Source organism: Montipora capricornis, chromosome 3 (assembly GCF_036669925.1).
Source record: "Montipora capricornis isolate CH-2021 chromosome 3, ASM3666992v2, whole genome shotgun sequence".
Lineage (NCBI taxonomy): Eukaryota > Metazoa > Cnidaria > Anthozoa > Scleractinia > Acroporidae > Montipora > Montipora capricornis.
In genome coordinates, this window is record NC_090885.1 from 71,641,106 (window position 1) to 71,659,924 (window position 18,819).

Genomic DNA, 18,819 nt, shown 5'->3' on the forward strand with positions numbered 1-18,819 from the left:
CAAAGGTCATACTTTTGTTTTCAAAAGAAAAATCCAATTTTGATTTTGAAAGGTGTCCGCGTCTGTTTACAAGAGAGTGTCCGCTTACGGTAATGTGTAAATACAGAGTTTGACTGGAAGGCAAAATGCAAGCACCACTTGTATTTTCTTATGTACGACAAAGATTCATTTTGTAAAAGATAGTTCTGCATAGACTGCCATTACACGATAACCAATTTATATTTTGGAAAATGAAGAAAACCACATTTTTTCACAAAAATGTAAAAACTGCAAACTGATATTAGTTTTGACACTTTTATTCACTGTCAATAAAGTGTCGAGCTTTAAGGCGTAACGGACTCAGGCGTCTAAACTTTTATGTTGAGTTTTCAGGACTAAAGCAAAGCCGTGGCCTTGTAGGTCAACACTGTTCCTAAGTGTCAGATGTAAGCCCTGGAGTGATCAGCCGTTGATTACTTCTGGACAAGCACAATTACATAACACAAAAGAGATGAGACCGTGGACACTACAATATGAGACACAACCACACCAGCCGTTTTCGGTAGAAAGTCTTGCCTTGCAAACGCCAACAAAATTTCTGTGTAAACTGAAATGCCTTTGATCCCATTTAATGAATGATTAGTAATTTTACAGAGTTTTTATATCTTTATCGTTATTATCATTTTATTACAGTATTGCACTTTTCATATATTTAAGTATCTATTAATGAGTTTTTAAATAGGTTATATTTTCGGTCGATATCGTATTTTTTTATTTTTGTAACTGATTGTGCAATTCAGCCTGTCAGCTGCTAAGTGATTGTCTTAATAAACTATCTATATTGTTTTTTTGTTTCACGCTGAAAAGAAGTGACCTGAATTTATCACAGGTTTTTTTTAAACATTCGTTAGAGCCGATTTACACGGTACGATTTTTGTCGCATGCAACAACGGCTTACGACAGGCCCACGACATGATTTACGATTGTTGTGTACGTCAGAAAAAATGTCGTAGCATTTAAAATTAAACATATTTTAAAACGGTGCGACAATCGTAAGTCATGTCGTAGGCCTGTCGTGAGCTTGCGGCATGCGACAAAAATCGTACCGTGTAAATCGGCCCTTACTACATTAAGAGAGTTAGACAGGCTGAGGGCTTCATTTCCCTAATCTGCTGCCGAAATCAATCTCTCCTCACCCTTTTTCGCACTGCATGCTCAGATCGACCAGTGGGTTCGCTTTTGGGTTGTTTCTTACAGGGCTTGTAGTATGATTATTACCTTCTTCAAGTGGCATCCGATTTTTTGTGGTCTTTGGCAGTTATTGCCCGTTCGGGACCTTGCACACTTACTACTGCTTGATTACAGTCTGCAGCTGGATCCAGTAGATGAAAAGGAACCTTTTTGATTATTTTTGGCAGTTCGAATTTTAATGCCATAGTTGTTGCTTTCCGTGTTATCTGAATTAAATCCTTCTGGGAGTTTGTTTGCCCCGAGCCAAGATATTTGAAATCTTTCACTTGTTTGATGTTTGTTTAAACCAAAGGGAGATTTCAAAAGTCGGTATGGTTCTGTCTTGGTCCCATCGCAATGTAAGTCCGGTCGAGGAAGCTCACGGTTGTTTTTAAGGCACTGTTTCTTTATTAAGGAACCAATGCTTAGTCATCCGCGGACTCGAGATCGGCAAGTGAGGTGATAAATTATGCAGGGTGCCTTTGACTTTATCTTTGATGAATCAGTGAAGGTTTCTTATCTAGAGAGACGGTTGGTTGAGGGGTTAGAGTGTCGTGGAATATACTTAACGAGATAAAGCGAAGGCAGTTTCCCCATTAGGTATGATGCTAGCGCCCCCACTTCAAGTGCTCTCATCCGATGACTTAGGATGGATTCGGTTAACATTTAAACATCAAGAAGAGAGCAAGATGTCTTCTTCACTGTATTTGTCATTTCCTTGCTGTTCTTGTTTATCGCAACGAAGGGACACGAGTTGCGACAAAAGGAGCTTTTTGTGTTTTCCTTCCAGAACAAGATGCTCCTTTAATGTGATAATCACACGGTGATGTTCTCGAGACATGGACCTGTAGTAAAACACGAGACTAACAACGAGTATCAAAACGGGAAGAAGAAATGCTGCAGTGTGCATAAAGCGTAGTGTCTGATGGATCCACTCGGGCCAGCTTGTTACAACAAAGGACAGCTCATCTATGATGAATTTTCTTTTAATGCATTCTATGTTTTTGAACGGGCCACAGAATGATGTCGGTACTCTTGTCCCACCCCACCCAACAAGGCCTATACACATGAAAAACATAAGAAGCAAGAGAAGGGCAAAGATAGAGCTCAGCTTCGCACCTTGAAAGGATTTATCTGGCAGACGATTGTTGTAAAAGAGGCTCACTTTCTTTACGTAGAAAAACACTATCATTTTCAGGACCCCAATGAAGGGAAGAACAGGGCTGAAAAAAGTGCCAATCAGAATCAAGCATTGCCCATACACAAGATCAATCACATTGCGTGGGATGTCAAACTGAGTCATTCCAATCTTTCTGAAGCAGTAGCAGTGCTTAAAAAGAAGCTTCCTAACAGTTTCAAGCCCAAGTGTGACGAGTACCACGACGAAAAAGTCCACCCATACAAGCATGTACATCTGCGCTGCAATTTCGTTCTCCCAGCACCGTTTGCAGTGAAAAGGCAACCCACCCCTGTCCTGGATGCGATCGTTGATGTTTTTGTACAACAGAATCATAAGCATGGCGATAGACGGTAACTTGACAAAAGTGCGCCTTAGAAGGTTCAAGAGCAGCTCGAACTTTGGACTCCAATCCTCAAATATGGACAGAAACTCGAACAATGGCGGCAAAATCAGATTTAAGATTGTGATCGCAAGGGATAACGAAGATCTGTAGATTAAGAACATTAATTTGCGTTAGGTCTCTAAAGATAAAGAAACATATACACTGAAGTGAAGTCCATTAATTATTATCCACTCCAATCACCGCATTTCAGGACCAAAATTATATTGGTGTTTGCCATACTAATATAAAGACTGAGTTACTTTCTAAACAAAATTTTAATGCTTCGTTGGTGGGAAAGTAAAATACGAAAATTTAGAGTCAACCCGTCTGTTAGTTGCTTATCGTATGCACGAACAAACAAATAAAAATTACGCACAAATAAAAATTTACGACTGTAGGCCGTGATTTTACGGTTTATGCACCAGGCAATGTAAATCCCCGACGCCGCCACCACACCCCCCCCCCCCCCCCCAACCCCAGAACTATGGGAGGATTAGCCGGGGATTAGGCTCAAATGTCGTGCCGCGGTATGCGGGGCATTACCTTTATTTGAAATCTTGTGGTGATTTGGCCGTTTTCGCGTCCGCAGTAATTCCACGAGGTCATTAATTGGTAGAAATAATGCCTTTCCATTCCTCGTGGAGGACTTCACAGCGGTTATCAGTCACACGCGCCCCTCAATGACATTTTTTCAGATTTCGAAACTAAAATTTAGGTGGACGTCAATCAAATGTTTCCAGGACAAAAGGCCTGTTCTCTTGGCAGCAGTTGAATTCGTCATGGAAAAATTTGATTGACGTCCACCTAAATTTTACTTTCAAAATATGAAAAATGTCATTGAGGGGCGCGTGTGACTAATAACCGCTGTAATACGTATCGCCTTTGTACTTTTTGCTGTTTGGTCGAAGTTTGCAAAATAATCATGTTTTGAGGAGTGAAATGTCCATTTTATGTGGATGAATTTGCCTCGGTTCAATGTTCGTTCGACTTCTAGAAGCGCCACATATGCAAGGATTAGAAGGTGTGCATGTTTTAGATTGGAGGACAAAAAAAAAACAAGAAAGAAAGTAGTGAAAACAAATACGAAATTCGCAAGTATTGCACTTTGCAATACTGGAAGATCCAATTTTGGTATGAAATGAAAGCTCATTAAGACGCCACATTGGATTTTTTTTCTCAAAGAGCCGCCTGGGATAAAATATACATATGATTGTAATTTTCCAGACAAGTATTTTTTTTGCTGAAGACGTATCATTTGATGACTATTTTATTCAAAAAGTAAAACTAAACAAGCAAACTTTTATTTAATATTGAAAGAAATGCTTCAATTTTTCTTTTCTTTTCTTTTCTCGTTTCTTTTAGCTTTTGTCTGGTTGAGACCATCAACTATGAAACCCTTTAAAATCTGGAATTGTTCCAGAAAAGGGCAGGGGATTAGAAACCCTAAAATTTCACCGCATGGCGAGGCATTAGCTCCCATTAGAAACGGCAAACGCCTAATCCCCGGGGTTGGGGGGACGGGTGCTTACATTGACTGATGCATTGATTCAATGTCGTGCAATGATAACTAGAACCATACGCTCTTACTATTACCTGATAAGCATCTGCTCAAACTGATTCCGTCCATACTCTGTCAATTCCTTGTTGATTATAACATTAAAGATGACCACAAAAGACACATACCAAAGCGACGGAACTATGAACACGTTTATGAGAATTCTCGCCCCATACAGCAGAGTTTTCTGTTTTTTTGTCCTGCTTCGCGCTCTCCGTAATCGTACCTCCTCCTCTAACTCAAAGCGTATGTCGTGTGATATGATCTGGCTCCTCTGTAAAGCAGCGCTCTTCTCGCTGATGCAATAATCCCAGGCAGAAAACAGTCGGTTGCAGAAAGAGTTGAATACACCTTCACTTTCAACGTAGCCCTCTCTGAACCCACTGGATGCATTTCGAACCATTACCACAAGGCAAAAGATAAAATAGGCCCCACCAGTCAACAGATACGCGAGTGGGAGATGATACTTAATTCCCTCTTGAGATACGATAGCGTCCGAAGGATAACTGCTATAGAACATGATCGTGTTACTTATCCATCCCTGTCCTGTTAAGAAGTCTAAAACCATGTTAGGAAGGCTGCGATTTGCATCGTTCCCAGTGTTGTAAACAAATTCGTATTTACAACTAGTTATGTTGGTTGCGTTAACTGGCGTGTTGTACTTACGCGTTCTCCCGCAGATTATCAAGGTTGGCAGAGAAACAAAACCGAATTCTAGCAGAAAAACAAACAAATTAAGGAACATCAGCCACCGAAGAAAAATGAAATAAGACACCACACCGCTTCCGAATTTCCCCTCTATATCTTTGAGGTGTCCTCGCCACAATTCGAGGGAATAGAGGCATTCTTTTAGACCGGTGCGAAAACGAGTCCATCCCATTGCTACCTTCAGTCTGCAAGATTCCCATCGTGAATTAATCCCTTGTGGTGCTCTTGCTTTAAGGGATCGTTTGAAATGGCGCCTGACTGACAATGGGAGTGGAACAGCCTTGAAATCCACCGATGACGGCACATCTTCAGAAGCCGAGATTGCTTTAACAGGTTCGACACAATCATTGTTCCCCTGCATATGCGATACACAGCCCTGATTAATTCGCATGGTGAATGAGCCCAAACGTTTCCTTGAAATTCCACGGCATTTACGATTGAGTGTAGCTTGATGTCTAATGATCGTTGTCGAGGAGTGTCTTGCGAGCCGGCTTGGTAAATCCTGCATGTAGAATTTCGTCTCGTTTGAATCGTCACCCCTCGGCTTTTGGTTCCACAGAGGATGCATTTCAATTGGTGACATTGGTGTGTCCGCCATGGTAAAGCAGTTCGAGATCACTCTCTCTTTCTACGATTGTCGCTCAAAATGAAATTAGATACCAAACAATAATAATTCGTGACTGTCTCTAGAATGTCGTATTTGTTCTAACTCATCCTTCGTGCATCCGGTGGAGAAAAAAAGGGCTCTCGACTTAGCCTCCGAAAAACTGACGCTTTGCAAAATACATTTACCTATCAGAAAAGGAAAGGAAGAGGAAAGAAAAGGAACTTTATCTAAGTGTCTAGTAGATTTAGCGCTGGAGCACTAATTGGGGACACTGTAAAGTGAAATTAACAATTAACACAACAAGTCAAATGTTGGTTTTTGAGGAGAGGGGAAACCGGAGTACCCGGAGAAAACCTCTCGGTGCAGTGTAGAGAACCAACAAACTCAACCCACATATGACGCCGAGTCGAGGAATCGAACCTGGGCCACATTGGTGGGAGGCGAGTGCTCTCAGGCACTGCGCCATCAAACTTTCCAGAAGGAAGAGAGTCATCGGTCAGATCGGTCCATGGCCCAGCACTTCACGGCATTTTATTTGAAACTATGTTCAAAATTCCAAATCAACCACCCCTCCCTTTTAGTCTTCCAGACAGACAAAGAGTCAAATCCCAGGGAAAACACGGAGAGGATAATGGATTATCGAGTTCCTTGTCATGTCTTTCTTTAATTCAATCTCTTCAATGTTCTTTATTTACATACGGTAAAAAAATCATCAGGAATGTAACAAATAAAGTTACATAAAGTACAATAAATTAATTTGTATATATATACTAAAACTACTTAATTGCTTGATATACTAAAATACTAATGTACCATAAACCTGTTTTGTTGGGTACAGGAAAGGTTGCAGATCAAAAGTAAGCAGAGGAGGACTGGTGAGAGCATCTGCTCGATCTTAGACTGGTGCTCAGTGTATGCTGAGTTGATGCATTTTGTTGTCGTTGTTTCAAACTATGGACGATATAAAGGCGCTGGAATACTCCACCATGAAGGTAAGAGACCAATACAATTTATGAAATTCGTACATCATTCTGCGATATAAAGCCTACAGCTAACGTTAGCTTATTATCATGTACATAACAATAACAAGAACATTTTAAAATACAGGTACAGTGTTTCTAGAGACCTTCCCTCAAATTCTTCAGTCTTAAGACAAGCATTATGGCTCATTTCTCATTAATTCCATCTTAAATTTAGTAATATTAGTACAGGTAACCACGTGACTTCGAGTGCAATTTGGGATAAATAAACACGAGTATTTTTTTTCAAACACGAACAAAATTACACGAGCATATAGGGCGAGTGCAATTTGTGGTCTTTGAAAAATATTGCAAGTCACAGCTTATTTATTCCAAATAATTGCATGAGAAAAATCATTTGATTACTCATTAATAATATACATGAAAAAATTTGAGATAGTTAAGCAGAACAAACGCATGTGTATCACACAATCAGAAAAAAATTGCGCCATACAGGGCATGCGCTTGATTTGAAAACAAAAGGTAAACTAGTAGACAATCATACATGTAATCCAGAATTTCAATGTGTACATAATTTGCACTGGTATTACGCTTTTTGCAGAGTGCAGAGATGTATCCAGGTTTTCAAATTTGGGGGTCCTCTGGACCCCTTTTTGAAAAATTTGGGGGTCCATTGCAAAATTTTGGGGGAACAGCTAATTAATATTCAAGAATTAATATGCGATCTATTGCCTCTTAATTGCTGCTGCAGTACCCTTTCAGATTTCTAACTGGACAAATATAAAGCCTTATCCCTTCCCAAAAATATGTACTTAAAATGATCAATTTCTTTGAAACTGTTGATTCATCAATCAAATGTATGGGCTGTCAAAGCTCCATCGATCACAATAATTTGCACTGGTATTACGCTTTTTGCAGAGTGCAGAGATGTATCCAGGTTTTCAAATTTGGGGGTCCTCTGGACCCCTTTTTGAAAAATTTGGGGGTCCATTGCAAAATTTTGGGGGAACAGCTAATTAATATTCAAGAATTAATATGCGATCTATTGCCTCTTAATTGCTGCTGCAGTACCCTTTCAGATTTCTAACTGGACAAATATAAAGCCTTATCCCTTCCCAAAAATATGTACTTAAAATGATCAATTTCTTTGAAACTGTTGATTCATCAATCAAAATGTATGGGCTGTCAAAGCTCCATCGATCACATCTGAAAACGTCTCGAGGAATCCGTATGCTCTAGGAACTGTTGGCTCCAGTTGATAAATTATCTAGATCTCCACAGCGAAAAAAAAAAAGAACTGAATCTCAATTTTCCCTAAAAGAGCATCATTTATTTTAACAACATTTGAGGTGTAATTTAGGAGCAAAAGAGTAAACAAAATAATGTAAGCGATCGATACACAGTTCATCATCGGCCCGTGCGGCTGTGACTTCGCCACGGCCAATGTTAATAATCAAGCAATTGAATACATTCAAGTTTCAAGTTCAACACGTTAATTTTAACACTAACTCCGAAGAAAAGTTGCATAATTTGCAAAACAGACAAGTTGCGTGCAAGACAAGAACCGAGACGATGACACGTGCACGCCCGGAATTAATATCAACAGGGTTGCACGAAACAAAAATTTAACATACTTTGCAGTTGGATGCAAATGCTTGAAATTCACTTGGAAAGCATGCAACAAACTGAAATGTTTTATTATCACTGGCGGAAGATCGAAAGTGTCGCCGATTGTCTCGCCTAACAAACAGCTCAGATCATGTCACGCAACACGTGCGAATTCAAAACTGAACTCCTGAAGCTGGACACAATGGTTGAAAAAACGAAATTATTCGACTACAAAAATCCGAAAATAACAGCTTATCTTGAAATTTAAGGAACTCAATCATTTTTCCGTTGTGAGAAATGGGAATGTTCAATTTCCTTGTGAAATACGCCGTTCCCATGTTTTTCCTGCTGTTCGTAATTTGCATAAACATTCGATTTTTTTTCTGCTTCCAATTGGACCCTTTGTTCCGTAATCCATGCGTCCAAAAGGAAAACGAGTGCATCCCAGGATGCAATGACGCACTCTGGATACATCTCTGAGAGTGTTACACTCAACTGTACTGCTCTCAGCCAATCAGAATTGAGTAATTTTTTCATGTATATTATTAGTCTAATTATTAAAAATTAAAGTAATGAATTTAAATTATTTCCCTGTTTTTATTTGGTTAATTTAAATTAGCCAACCAAAACAACACCAATCATCAAGAACCTCAACTCTGCTGCATTGAATTCAAGTGGCCCAAAAAAACACTTTTTCTAAATATGGTTGGGGTAACCTATTGTCTACTAGTTTACCTAAAATGGTAGAAATGCTGCTGAGAGGAAGGGAGATGTTCAATTGCTCTTGCAATTATTTAATGACAGTTCATGCATCAGGAAGGTGCAATATTGTGATGCAAAATGTGGACCACCATTGGACCTCCTTTGTGGAACCCACTCGAGAGAAGAAAGAAAACAGTAGATGGTTTTCACAGTGATGTCATCAAATTCTAAAATCAAGATCACAAGGTTTTCTGAAATTTTATCTAAAGGAGGTTGATAATGACTTAGAAATAAAATTTAATATTTTTCCAGTTCCATGACGTCTTTCAATTCGAAAATAAAGCATTTTGAATTTCCGATTTGTCACATTGTGTGACACCATGATACAAAGCTATTTGGTTGGAAAAAAAACATATATCCTTAAGAATCTCAGCCTTTCAAGTACACTGGGAGATGTGTTCATACACATGTGACCTCTCACACGAAAACGTACACTAACCGTTTTGTGTTTGTGACACGGGTTTCTTTTGCTCTAAATTACCACTTTATTACGCAGTAAGACCCTGGCAGCTGAACATCTTAAGGACACGATATAAAAGTACAAAGAAAACCAAAACAGCGAACAAAACTCAAAACAGAAGAAACACGCCATACACTATGTCATGTATGCACATGTGTGGCCTTATCGGCCCCAGGGCCCATGTGAGCGCATGAAATATGCACTCTCACATGCTTCCCTGCTGAGGTTGGAGTCCTCGACAACCTAATAACTCAACCAAAGTCTAGATTCACTTGATCACGTATGAACAACAAGGACATTAAGCTCCTATTTCTGAGTATTCTTAGCTAACAACTGCATTAAAAGCAGGTTGGATTGTGCTACACAGTTCAGTATTTGCGGGTCTATCACTGCCGCTTCCACGCTTTCCCTCATCGCAGGTCTCGGCAAGTGGTGAGGATTGGAGTGTTGTCCAGCTCCCATCCGGGTAAAACGTCTGACTGGAGGGTGGTTGTTGGTATCAGTAGCTGCTGTCACCTCCGCTGTAACCTGCGATCAGGCCCATTTTTAGCTTTGCCCATATGTTCTCTTATGTCATCACTCGCTAAAATTGGGCCTGACCAAAAGTCTCTCAAGAATTCCAGACGGTCGGCCAAATTACCATTAGTCCTTGAGACTAATGCGGCATAAGTGTATGAAAAAATTTGCTGCCTTTTGTTCTTACAATGACGTGGACGGTGCAACTTGATTTTATTTGTATAAATGGAGAGCCATCTGGAACATCTCATAACTTGTCCAGAATCGGGTTTGAATCTCTGGTAAGAGTGAAATTAGCGATTCCGTTGTTGAGCTCTGTGGCCATGTGGTTGAAAGTACTTTGGCACAAACTTCCCTGATGTTTTGAAAGCTAAATAGCTGGTTCTTTCAAATGGCAATGAAAGCCGATGCATATTGGTTTCCTGGATGAGACAAAGGACATATATATCAAAACGAGGAGATGCTGATAAAATTGCAAGTTACATGAATGCATGTTTTGAATATCTGTGTATCTCAAACGGCTTTATTTGCTTACTGTACATGACACGTTTTGTTTGCACAATTTGGAGTCAAGATTGCTTCATAATATTTCCAATTGATTTAACTTAAAACTTGCACTCCAGAAACTAAAATGGCATGTTTCCAGAGAGACCAATTGAGTCCATCTTACTGTTCGTACTCCATCAAAAAATTAACAGCCAAACTTATCATGATTTGACTGCAACTGAAGATATTACGCGAAAAAATCACCAAAGAAACCTTCATGGGCAAACACGTTAAAGGAATGTTTGTTTCTTTAAAAATCTATTGCCAAACTGTCCAACCACAAAATGCTAGGTTATCTCAATTACAAATTAAGATGTCAAGCTTAAAAGATTGCATATTCAGTGAAGTTCAGAGGAAGAATTACACTGGCCTTTGCCGCAATATAGTCGTTGACAACATTCGTTATGCTTTAAATGTGTTTTTCTCAAGTTATAAAAGCCAATGGTAACTTTCAAATTCGTTTATAATATTCCTCCCACGGTAATTAACTCTGGTCAAAACAAAATAGCGTGAATCTGCCTTCCACGCGTGTATTGTGTAATGGAAGTAAGTTTGATTGGCCGATGAAGGACATGTCAATCAATCAAAAAAAAAAAAGTGGGTGGAAGGAATTTCGAAGAGGAATTTGGTCAGGCTCTATTTTTCGTTTCGCCAACTCTACAATACATACCACACGAAACTAAAATAGAGCCTGATTGCAGGTTACCTCCGCTGCTGCACCTCCACCGGTACTGGCCCGTAGGGCCTCAGCCTTCTCTGGATTTACAGCGACAGTAGAAAGTTCATGGTCCACCCCGTCAGTAGAAAGTTCAGGGTCTGCGGTGCCAGGAGAGAGCTCAGGATCTACACCATCAGTAGAAAAGTCAGGATCGACGCCATCGGTGGAAAGCTCAGGATCGGCTTGAACTGTGGGGGCACCACCTTCATTAACAGCATAATCACCAACTAGTGGTTCATCACCATGGTCCCAATCAGGGGCAGCCTCCTCAAGAACTTCCACTTGATTCTGTTTGTGGTTACCATCGCCATGTGTCACTTGTACATCAACTTCAGACGGACTCTCGTGTGGTACAGCAACAGGGCCACTGCTCTGCCTGGATGGTATGACGGCTTCAACAACGTCGTCCTCATCACTGCTGCTTGCTTTGGTATCTAACGGTACATCATTACCAACTGCATTTTCACTGGCATTCATACTGCTGGAATCTATGTTGTCATCATCAAAGGCAATGTCTCTCACTAGTTGTTTTGCATGGAGAATGTCATTCCTGTGGACAGTTTTTTTGAATTCCTCCTCTGCCGTTGTTGCTACCAAATGGTACCACAACATACGTGTTCCCAGTATCAAGTCGCTTTACAACCTTGTAGGGAGTTGCATCCCACACATCCTGAATCTTACTGCGACCCTGGACACGATTCTTAAGGAACACCCTGGACCCTACAGGAATGCTGGTATCGGTGGCTTTAAGAATGTTCCTGGTTTGGTGTCGCAGTGCCTACCTCTCTGTTCTCGCTGAGGCTAGTCTGAAAGCCTGCTCTAAAGGCTCCTGGTGTTCAGTGATCCATTCTTTACACTCTTCAGTATGGCTTGCTGACCCAATTAGATGATCCACTGGAAGTGTTGGCTCCCTGCCGAAGAACAAGCAGTGGGGCGAGTAGCCAGTAGTTGAGTGTGGGGTACAGTTGTATGCAAACACAAGTTCTGGAAGAAATTCTGGCCACTTACGTTTCTTCTCTGAAGGCAAAGTACGCAGACGGTCATGCATGGTTCTATTGAAGCGTTCACATTGACCGTTACCCTCTGGATGGTACGGGGATGTGCGACTCTTAGAGATGCCATAGATCTTATAAAGTTCCTGAATCACCTTGCTCTCGAAATTGCGCACTTGGTCTCTGGGAATCCTTTTAGTTACCCCAAACCTTACAATCCACTCTTTCACTAGGACTCGAGCTACTGTGGTCGCCTTCTGATCCTTTGTGGGAATAGCTAGCGTATATTTCGTGAAAACATCGGTAAGGACAAGCACGTTCTCTATGCCTCCTGTACTTCTCTCTGGGAGAGTGAAATCAACTGCCAAAATCTCCAATGGCCTGGTGGCTGTCAGGGAACTCATGGTAAGATGAAGCTTCTTCCCTGCTTTGGCCAGAGTACAACGTCCACATGTCCGACAGTAGTCAGCAACATCAGCCATCATCCCAGGCCAATAGAATCTGCTCCTTGCAAGCGCCGTTGTTTTCTCTACTGCCTGATGACCTACAGTCTCGGTCACAAATGTTGTAACACAGATGGCAATTTGCCCCCTCTCCCCCTTCAATGTTGATGTTTATGGGTTGGAGTGCAAAAACCAACCGGTAAATGCAACATTGATTGGAGGGAGGAGGAGGGGTACGTTATTAACAGCCTTGATGCGCTTCACTTGCTGTTCAAGCGAAGTGTTACAACTGTTTATGACCGAGATTGTCTGGGTGTTGAATGACGTAATTCAGATAACGAAAAGCACCATTACCAATGTATTCTATAACGTTTGCTTTCATGGGACTTTCATAATGAAAATATGTCGAAGCATGTTTAGCTACTTTTGAAATTGATAGAAAGAGATGACTTGTTGCTAAAAGGGAAAGATATCTTGTAGATTTACGAGCGAAAAGCTGCACAAGCGTAATGGCCTTTAATTGAACCCTGTTTCGATATTAAACGTCACACGGCCAAGAGCTTTTTACTGAAGCCACGTTAAATTGAAGGACTTTTCGATAGTAAAGTTGCTGATTTTTGTGATATTTCAACAGCAACGGTTGAAAGAATTTCCAAAAGAAATAGGAACACTCCCGCGTGTTTAAAAAAATTGTCAAAAAGAGGGCGTAAGTTCAAGCTACTGTAAGTAACACACTGAGAAGGCACATCATTTGCTGTCTCAGGTTCCTGCGAAAAAGAGACGGGACTTTTACCTGTAAAAGAATAGACACTGTGCATAATGATCCGAACGAGGGGTGGTGGTACCAAGTATTATTTATTACCTTAACTCGTTTTCAGCTCCATAGCGTACAACAGTAAATGTTCTCTTTTTGGTGTGTAAACACATTCTTACACCGCTGGAGTATGTGGAAAAAAGGTTGTTGGTTTCATCATAAGGTTGCAAGTACTATTTTCAACGATTTGTCTTCTACTTTTTTACTTAACAATCAATTGTCTTGTTGTTTTGCCTTTTAATAGGTATTGAAATTATAGCTCTGCAAAGAAAAAGTTATATTTACTGGTATATTCCCTTAGATAAAGGACTCTACCCATTGACTTGTAGAAAATTGCTTGTGCAAACAATGAACATCATCATTGTGATCACGGTACACCGTCACCGTTTTTTCCAAAATTATTCACGCTCCCTTTAAATCGGTCTTCTTTGCCCAATTGTTTACTAGAAAATAAGCACTAGAACACCACTTAACAATAGCGAGATTTTCAAGCCATTGGCCTTTTTTTCCTTCAAAATCTCAACGGTACACCATGGTGATCCGTTGTCAGTAAATTAATTACAGTCTACTGAAATTATTTAGCAATGAACGGATCACCATGGTGTACCGTTGCAAATAAGCCTAAGAAATGTGCTGTTGTGATTTCTACTAATTGTGCTTACACATAGTAATTACTACTAGTTCAGAACGATTAAACTTCCTAGTTTTTTCAAAACACAACGCCAAAATTAAGACGAAAAGGATGGTGATCCGTCAACGGTACACCACAATCCCGTGTAACCAAAATAGGAACAGAGTTTAGGACTGGGGATAGACTAGTTCAGGAAAACAAACACTCAGACGAACTTGCATCATTCCACTCTCTTTAATCCAGACAAAGGAAGGTACACATAGAAGATAGGCGTATCATAGGCGTATCTCCTTTAAAGAAAACCCGCATATCTAAATGGTCTTGGGTGCTCGCAGCTGAACCTAATGGCCTTCTAATAGTAACACCAAACCATGCCATAAGATGATATTTGCTGTTCATCTGAAATAATTTAGAAATACGACTTCCGCCGCTTTTGTATAGATCTACCCTGCGAAGGTTGTACTTGACGGGTTGCAAAATGAGCTATACATATATGTAAGAAGACTTAAAAGAAACGCTGTGCCTCAATTCGGTGGCCCTTTCAAATGCAAGATGCGGTATTTATCTCTTCTTTTTTTCAATTAGATTTGGACTAATCGGTTATAAAATACGCGAATCGCGCTTGACGGGAATTCAATGTTCCAAGTGGCACAGCCCTTTCGCCTACCACACCAACTGCGCCGACTAACGCAGTCTTCCTCTATTATTTTAACTGGTAGCCTTATTTATCAGTAGTTATCAGGATATACAACTTCACTTTGGAACCTTTTCAAACCTTCCTTTACAGCTAATGGCCTACTTTCACTTTGTGGTGATTCTTTTCTGATAAACACATCAGTCTCTCAAAATATCACTAGTGTCGATTTTCTTTAATTGCTTGTGCAAACACAAATACAAAAATACGGAAAATCTGTATATCACCAAACCAGTCTACATACTTTATAGTTTACTACAAAACCGTTAATACTATCGCCAAAATTCTATTTAACGACAACTAACATTGCTCACAAGCCTAAAACGATAACTTCAGCAATCGTCACATCACTTACGGCGCTGAAAACAATTATTCCTGATAAATACAGTCTCGGTCACAAATGTTGTAACACAGACGGTAATTTGCCCCCTCTCCCCCTTCAATGTTGATGTTTATGGGTTGGAGTGCAAAAACCAACCGGTAAATGCAACATTGATTGGAGGGAGGAGGAGGGGTACGTTATTAACAGCCTTGATGCGCTTCACTTGTTGTTCAAGCGAAGTGTTACAACTATTTATGACCGAGATTGTAGATCGTCGTGGATGGATTTCAGCACGTTCCTCTTTAAGGAACCAGGGAGTATCAGCTGCTGTGCACCTTGACCGTTTATCTGAACAACACGGTACAGGACGCCATGCTCTTCCCTTATGCGCTTCCACTCCCTCAGCAGTTTACGTGCAGGTTTGGGTTCTTTCATCAGCTGACGGAGGGTAGGCGGATGCCTCTGTTGCCAGTGATACCACAGCCGATCAGTTGCCTCATCACCTTTCTGCATGACAGCCATATCCTCGTGAGAAATGGACGGGAATGTAGACACAGCCTGGGGTGCCACAACCGCTGACCTGATACGGGATTCTTGAAGGAGGGCACTCGCTATTGTGTCTTGAGCACACACTCTGACACACTCGGGTACAAGGGTGCCTCGCCCCCTCCCTTGTAAAGAGAATGAGTCACTGGTGCACCTTCCTACTAAGCACATCTGCGTTCTTGTTGCTTCTTCCTGAGCGGTACTTGATTGTGAATGTAAACTGAGCGAGCTCTGCAGCCCAGCGTGTCTCAGTCGCGCCCAATTTTGCTGTGGTTTGCAAATAACTGAGGGGGTTGTTGTCAGTGAAAACAATGAACTCAGTTCCCAACAGCAAATCACGATACTTCTGCGTCACGGCCCAATACAAGGCGAGCAGTTCCAGCTTCATGCTAGAATAGTTTTGCATATTACGTTCGCAAGGCTTTAGGGCGCTGCTGGCATACCCCAGTACAACCAATACATTCTCCTGTTTCTGAGACAGAACTGCACCAAGGCCATTAAAGATTGCATCAGTCTCCAAAATAAAACCACAGGAAAAGTCTGGAAACCCCAAAACTGGTGCTTCGGTCAGCATCTGCTTCAGCTTGGCGAATGCAGTTTCGCATGAGCAGTTCCACTTTTCTCTGATGCTTCCATCACCTTTGTAATGTGTTCCCTTACTAACTTTCTTCCCCTTTCTTCTGCCCTCCTGTCCTTGGAGAAGATGCTGTAGAGGGGCAGCAACCTCTGCATATCCCTTTAGGAATCTTCTATAATAGCCAGAGAGACCCAAGAATCCCTGAAGATCACGTAATGTTACGGGTCTTGGCCACTCTGAGACCGCTCGCACCTTTTCAGGATCAGGGGAGGTGCCCTCGTGTGTGACTACATGACCCAGGTAGCGGACTTTCTTACGGAAGCGCTGACATTTCTCAGGCTTGATTTTCAGGTTGAGGTTTGACAACCGTGACAACACTGTCTCTAGTCGAAACAAGGTCTCCTCAAACGTACTACCAAACACCAAAATATCATCAAGATACACTAGCAGGAACTGAAAGTTCAGGTCTCCAAATGCCTTGTCCATCACACGCATGAACATAGCCGGTGCATTACACAAACCAAAGGGCATTCTGGTGTACTCGTACAGTCCACCTGTTCCAGTTCTTAAGGCTGTTTTCTCAATGTCAGACTCTTCCATTGGTATTTGATTGAACCCATGGGCAAGATCGAGGCTACAGAAGTACTTGGCTCCTTTCAGGATGTCTAGGGCCTTGTCAATACGTGGTAATGGATATGCGTCCTTGTGTGTCTTTGCATTCAGAAGCCGGTAGTCAACACAGAGTCGCAGCTTGCCATCTTTCTTCCTAACAAGGACTATTCGGGATGCATAAGGACTGGATGACTCCCTGATGATGCCTTGATCAAGTGACTTTTGAATGTAATCCCGTACTTCTGGCCACTGGTGCGGTGGTACTCGCCGGTGTGGAACTCGAATTGGTTTGTCATCTTTTGTGACTATTTTGTGCTTCACCAAGTTGCAGAACCCAAGATCATCCTCTTCCTCACTAAAGGTACTCTGATACCTGCCAATGACTTGCTGCAAACGCTCTTGTTGGGATTCTGTCAGGTAGCCTACATCCATCCGGCTCAAAATAGCATCGGTTTTGCTGTTGCACTTCACTTCATCGTCTGAACCAGCTCTTCGTACACAAACATGACTCTCATCTACACGCACAAACTCTAAGGTTGGCTCCATATGGAAAGTTGATATAACAGCAGCCGGGGTCCTGGGGTGTAGGTAAACATCTCTGCTACTAAAATTAGCCAATTGGATGGGCACTCTTCCTTTGTTATCAACCGTGACAATGGCTGCTCCAACAGTCACTCCGTGGGGCAGCTCAGCTAGGTTACATGTAGCTCCAACTCTTTCAATTAAGGCATCATGTGGGAAACCCTCTGCTGGTTTAACAGATCCTTCTAATACTCTAACACTACGGGCTGGGACTAGGATTGGGCCCAATCCGACTAGGCGTACCTGTCCTTTGTCATTCACTATCTGTGCTGCAGTCTCTTGACTCATAACTGGTGATTTATACATCTGCAATGCATGAAGAAGGACGCCTTCACCGCTCCGAGCTAACATTCGTGGACTTGATTCTGCAAAGTCCTCCCCGTACCTTGAAACTAAACATTTACGCATGTCTCTTAACACATTGGACCCTAAAACACCTGGCACTCTTTCCTTCCGTACCTGAATTGGGGTGGAAACAGGATCTTTGATTATCAGAAATCCCAGTCCATTAAATGTATGAGAGAGAGCAGTCAACTGGAGTTCTACATAACCGATGTAGGGAATTTCCAGTCCCTGGGAAGCTGATATCTTGATGTAGGATGTCACATCAATAACCTCTCTACCTTGAACCAAGAACTCCTTGTAGAAACTTTCAGTTATAGTCGACACCTCTGCGCCAGTGTCAATCAGACATCCAACTTCCACACCTCCCAACTTAACCTTCACCTCCGGACAGTTCCCTACAGCGTTCTCAATTATTGAGCCTCCATAAGTTGAATGCTCACCCACTGCATGGCTCGCTGCAGTGGACCCAATTAGTTTAAATTCTAAGAGACTCAATCTGTTTCTGTTGTGCTGCAATTTGCTGACTTTGCTGCCTTAAAATGCTATGAATATCTTGGCCAGCTGCTGCAGTTTCCTGAACCAATGTGCTTTGTTTCACAGGTGGCTTACTCATCAGCTTCATAACTCGGTCACGAACATCAAAATTTGTGAGCTTCGGGTGTTTTGAGTTTAGACGCCGCAACTCAGTCCGAAGACTCTCTTCTCTCATAGCTTCAGCTAGGCAACTCTTAAGCTGGGCGTCCCTCCCAGGTTTGAAGGAACTGTCCAGTTGGATGATATGGTCAAACAGCCGTACCAGGTGCAAAGAACACGACACTAGATCTTCCCCTTCTTTCTGGCGGTACGAGAAAAACTGCTGTTGCAGCTGGGGTAAGCTATCCCCATCCCCAAAAACTCTCAGGAGTACGGCAAATATCTGATCAGGATTGCTCTTGATTTCATTCCCCCTCCCCAGGATTTCTCGACGAGCCTCTCCAGCTAGGTGTTCCAGCAGGAAAAGGCGGTCTGCTCTTTTTTAATCCCTTACTTT

The 18,819-nt window shown here is 41.6% G+C and overlaps 1 protein-coding gene across 1 annotated transcript; it reads right to left on the reverse strand.

Annotated features, from left to right (window-relative positions):
• Positions 1-1,882: 1,882 nt before the first annotated feature.
• LOC138040777 (transmembrane channel-like protein 7) lies at positions 1,883-11,750 on the reverse strand. Its single transcript, XM_068886450.1, has 3 exons — positions 11,220-11,750; positions 4,365-5,662; positions 1,883-2,876 (listed from the first exon to the last, which is right to left on the reverse strand). Exons 1-3 carry the CDS (start codon positions 11,706-11,708, stop codon positions 1,883-1,885), a joined length of 2,781 nt encoding a protein of 926 aa, XP_068742551.1. The 5' UTR covers positions 11,709-11,750.
• Between the last annotated feature and the right edge of the window lie 7,069 nt (positions 11,751-18,819).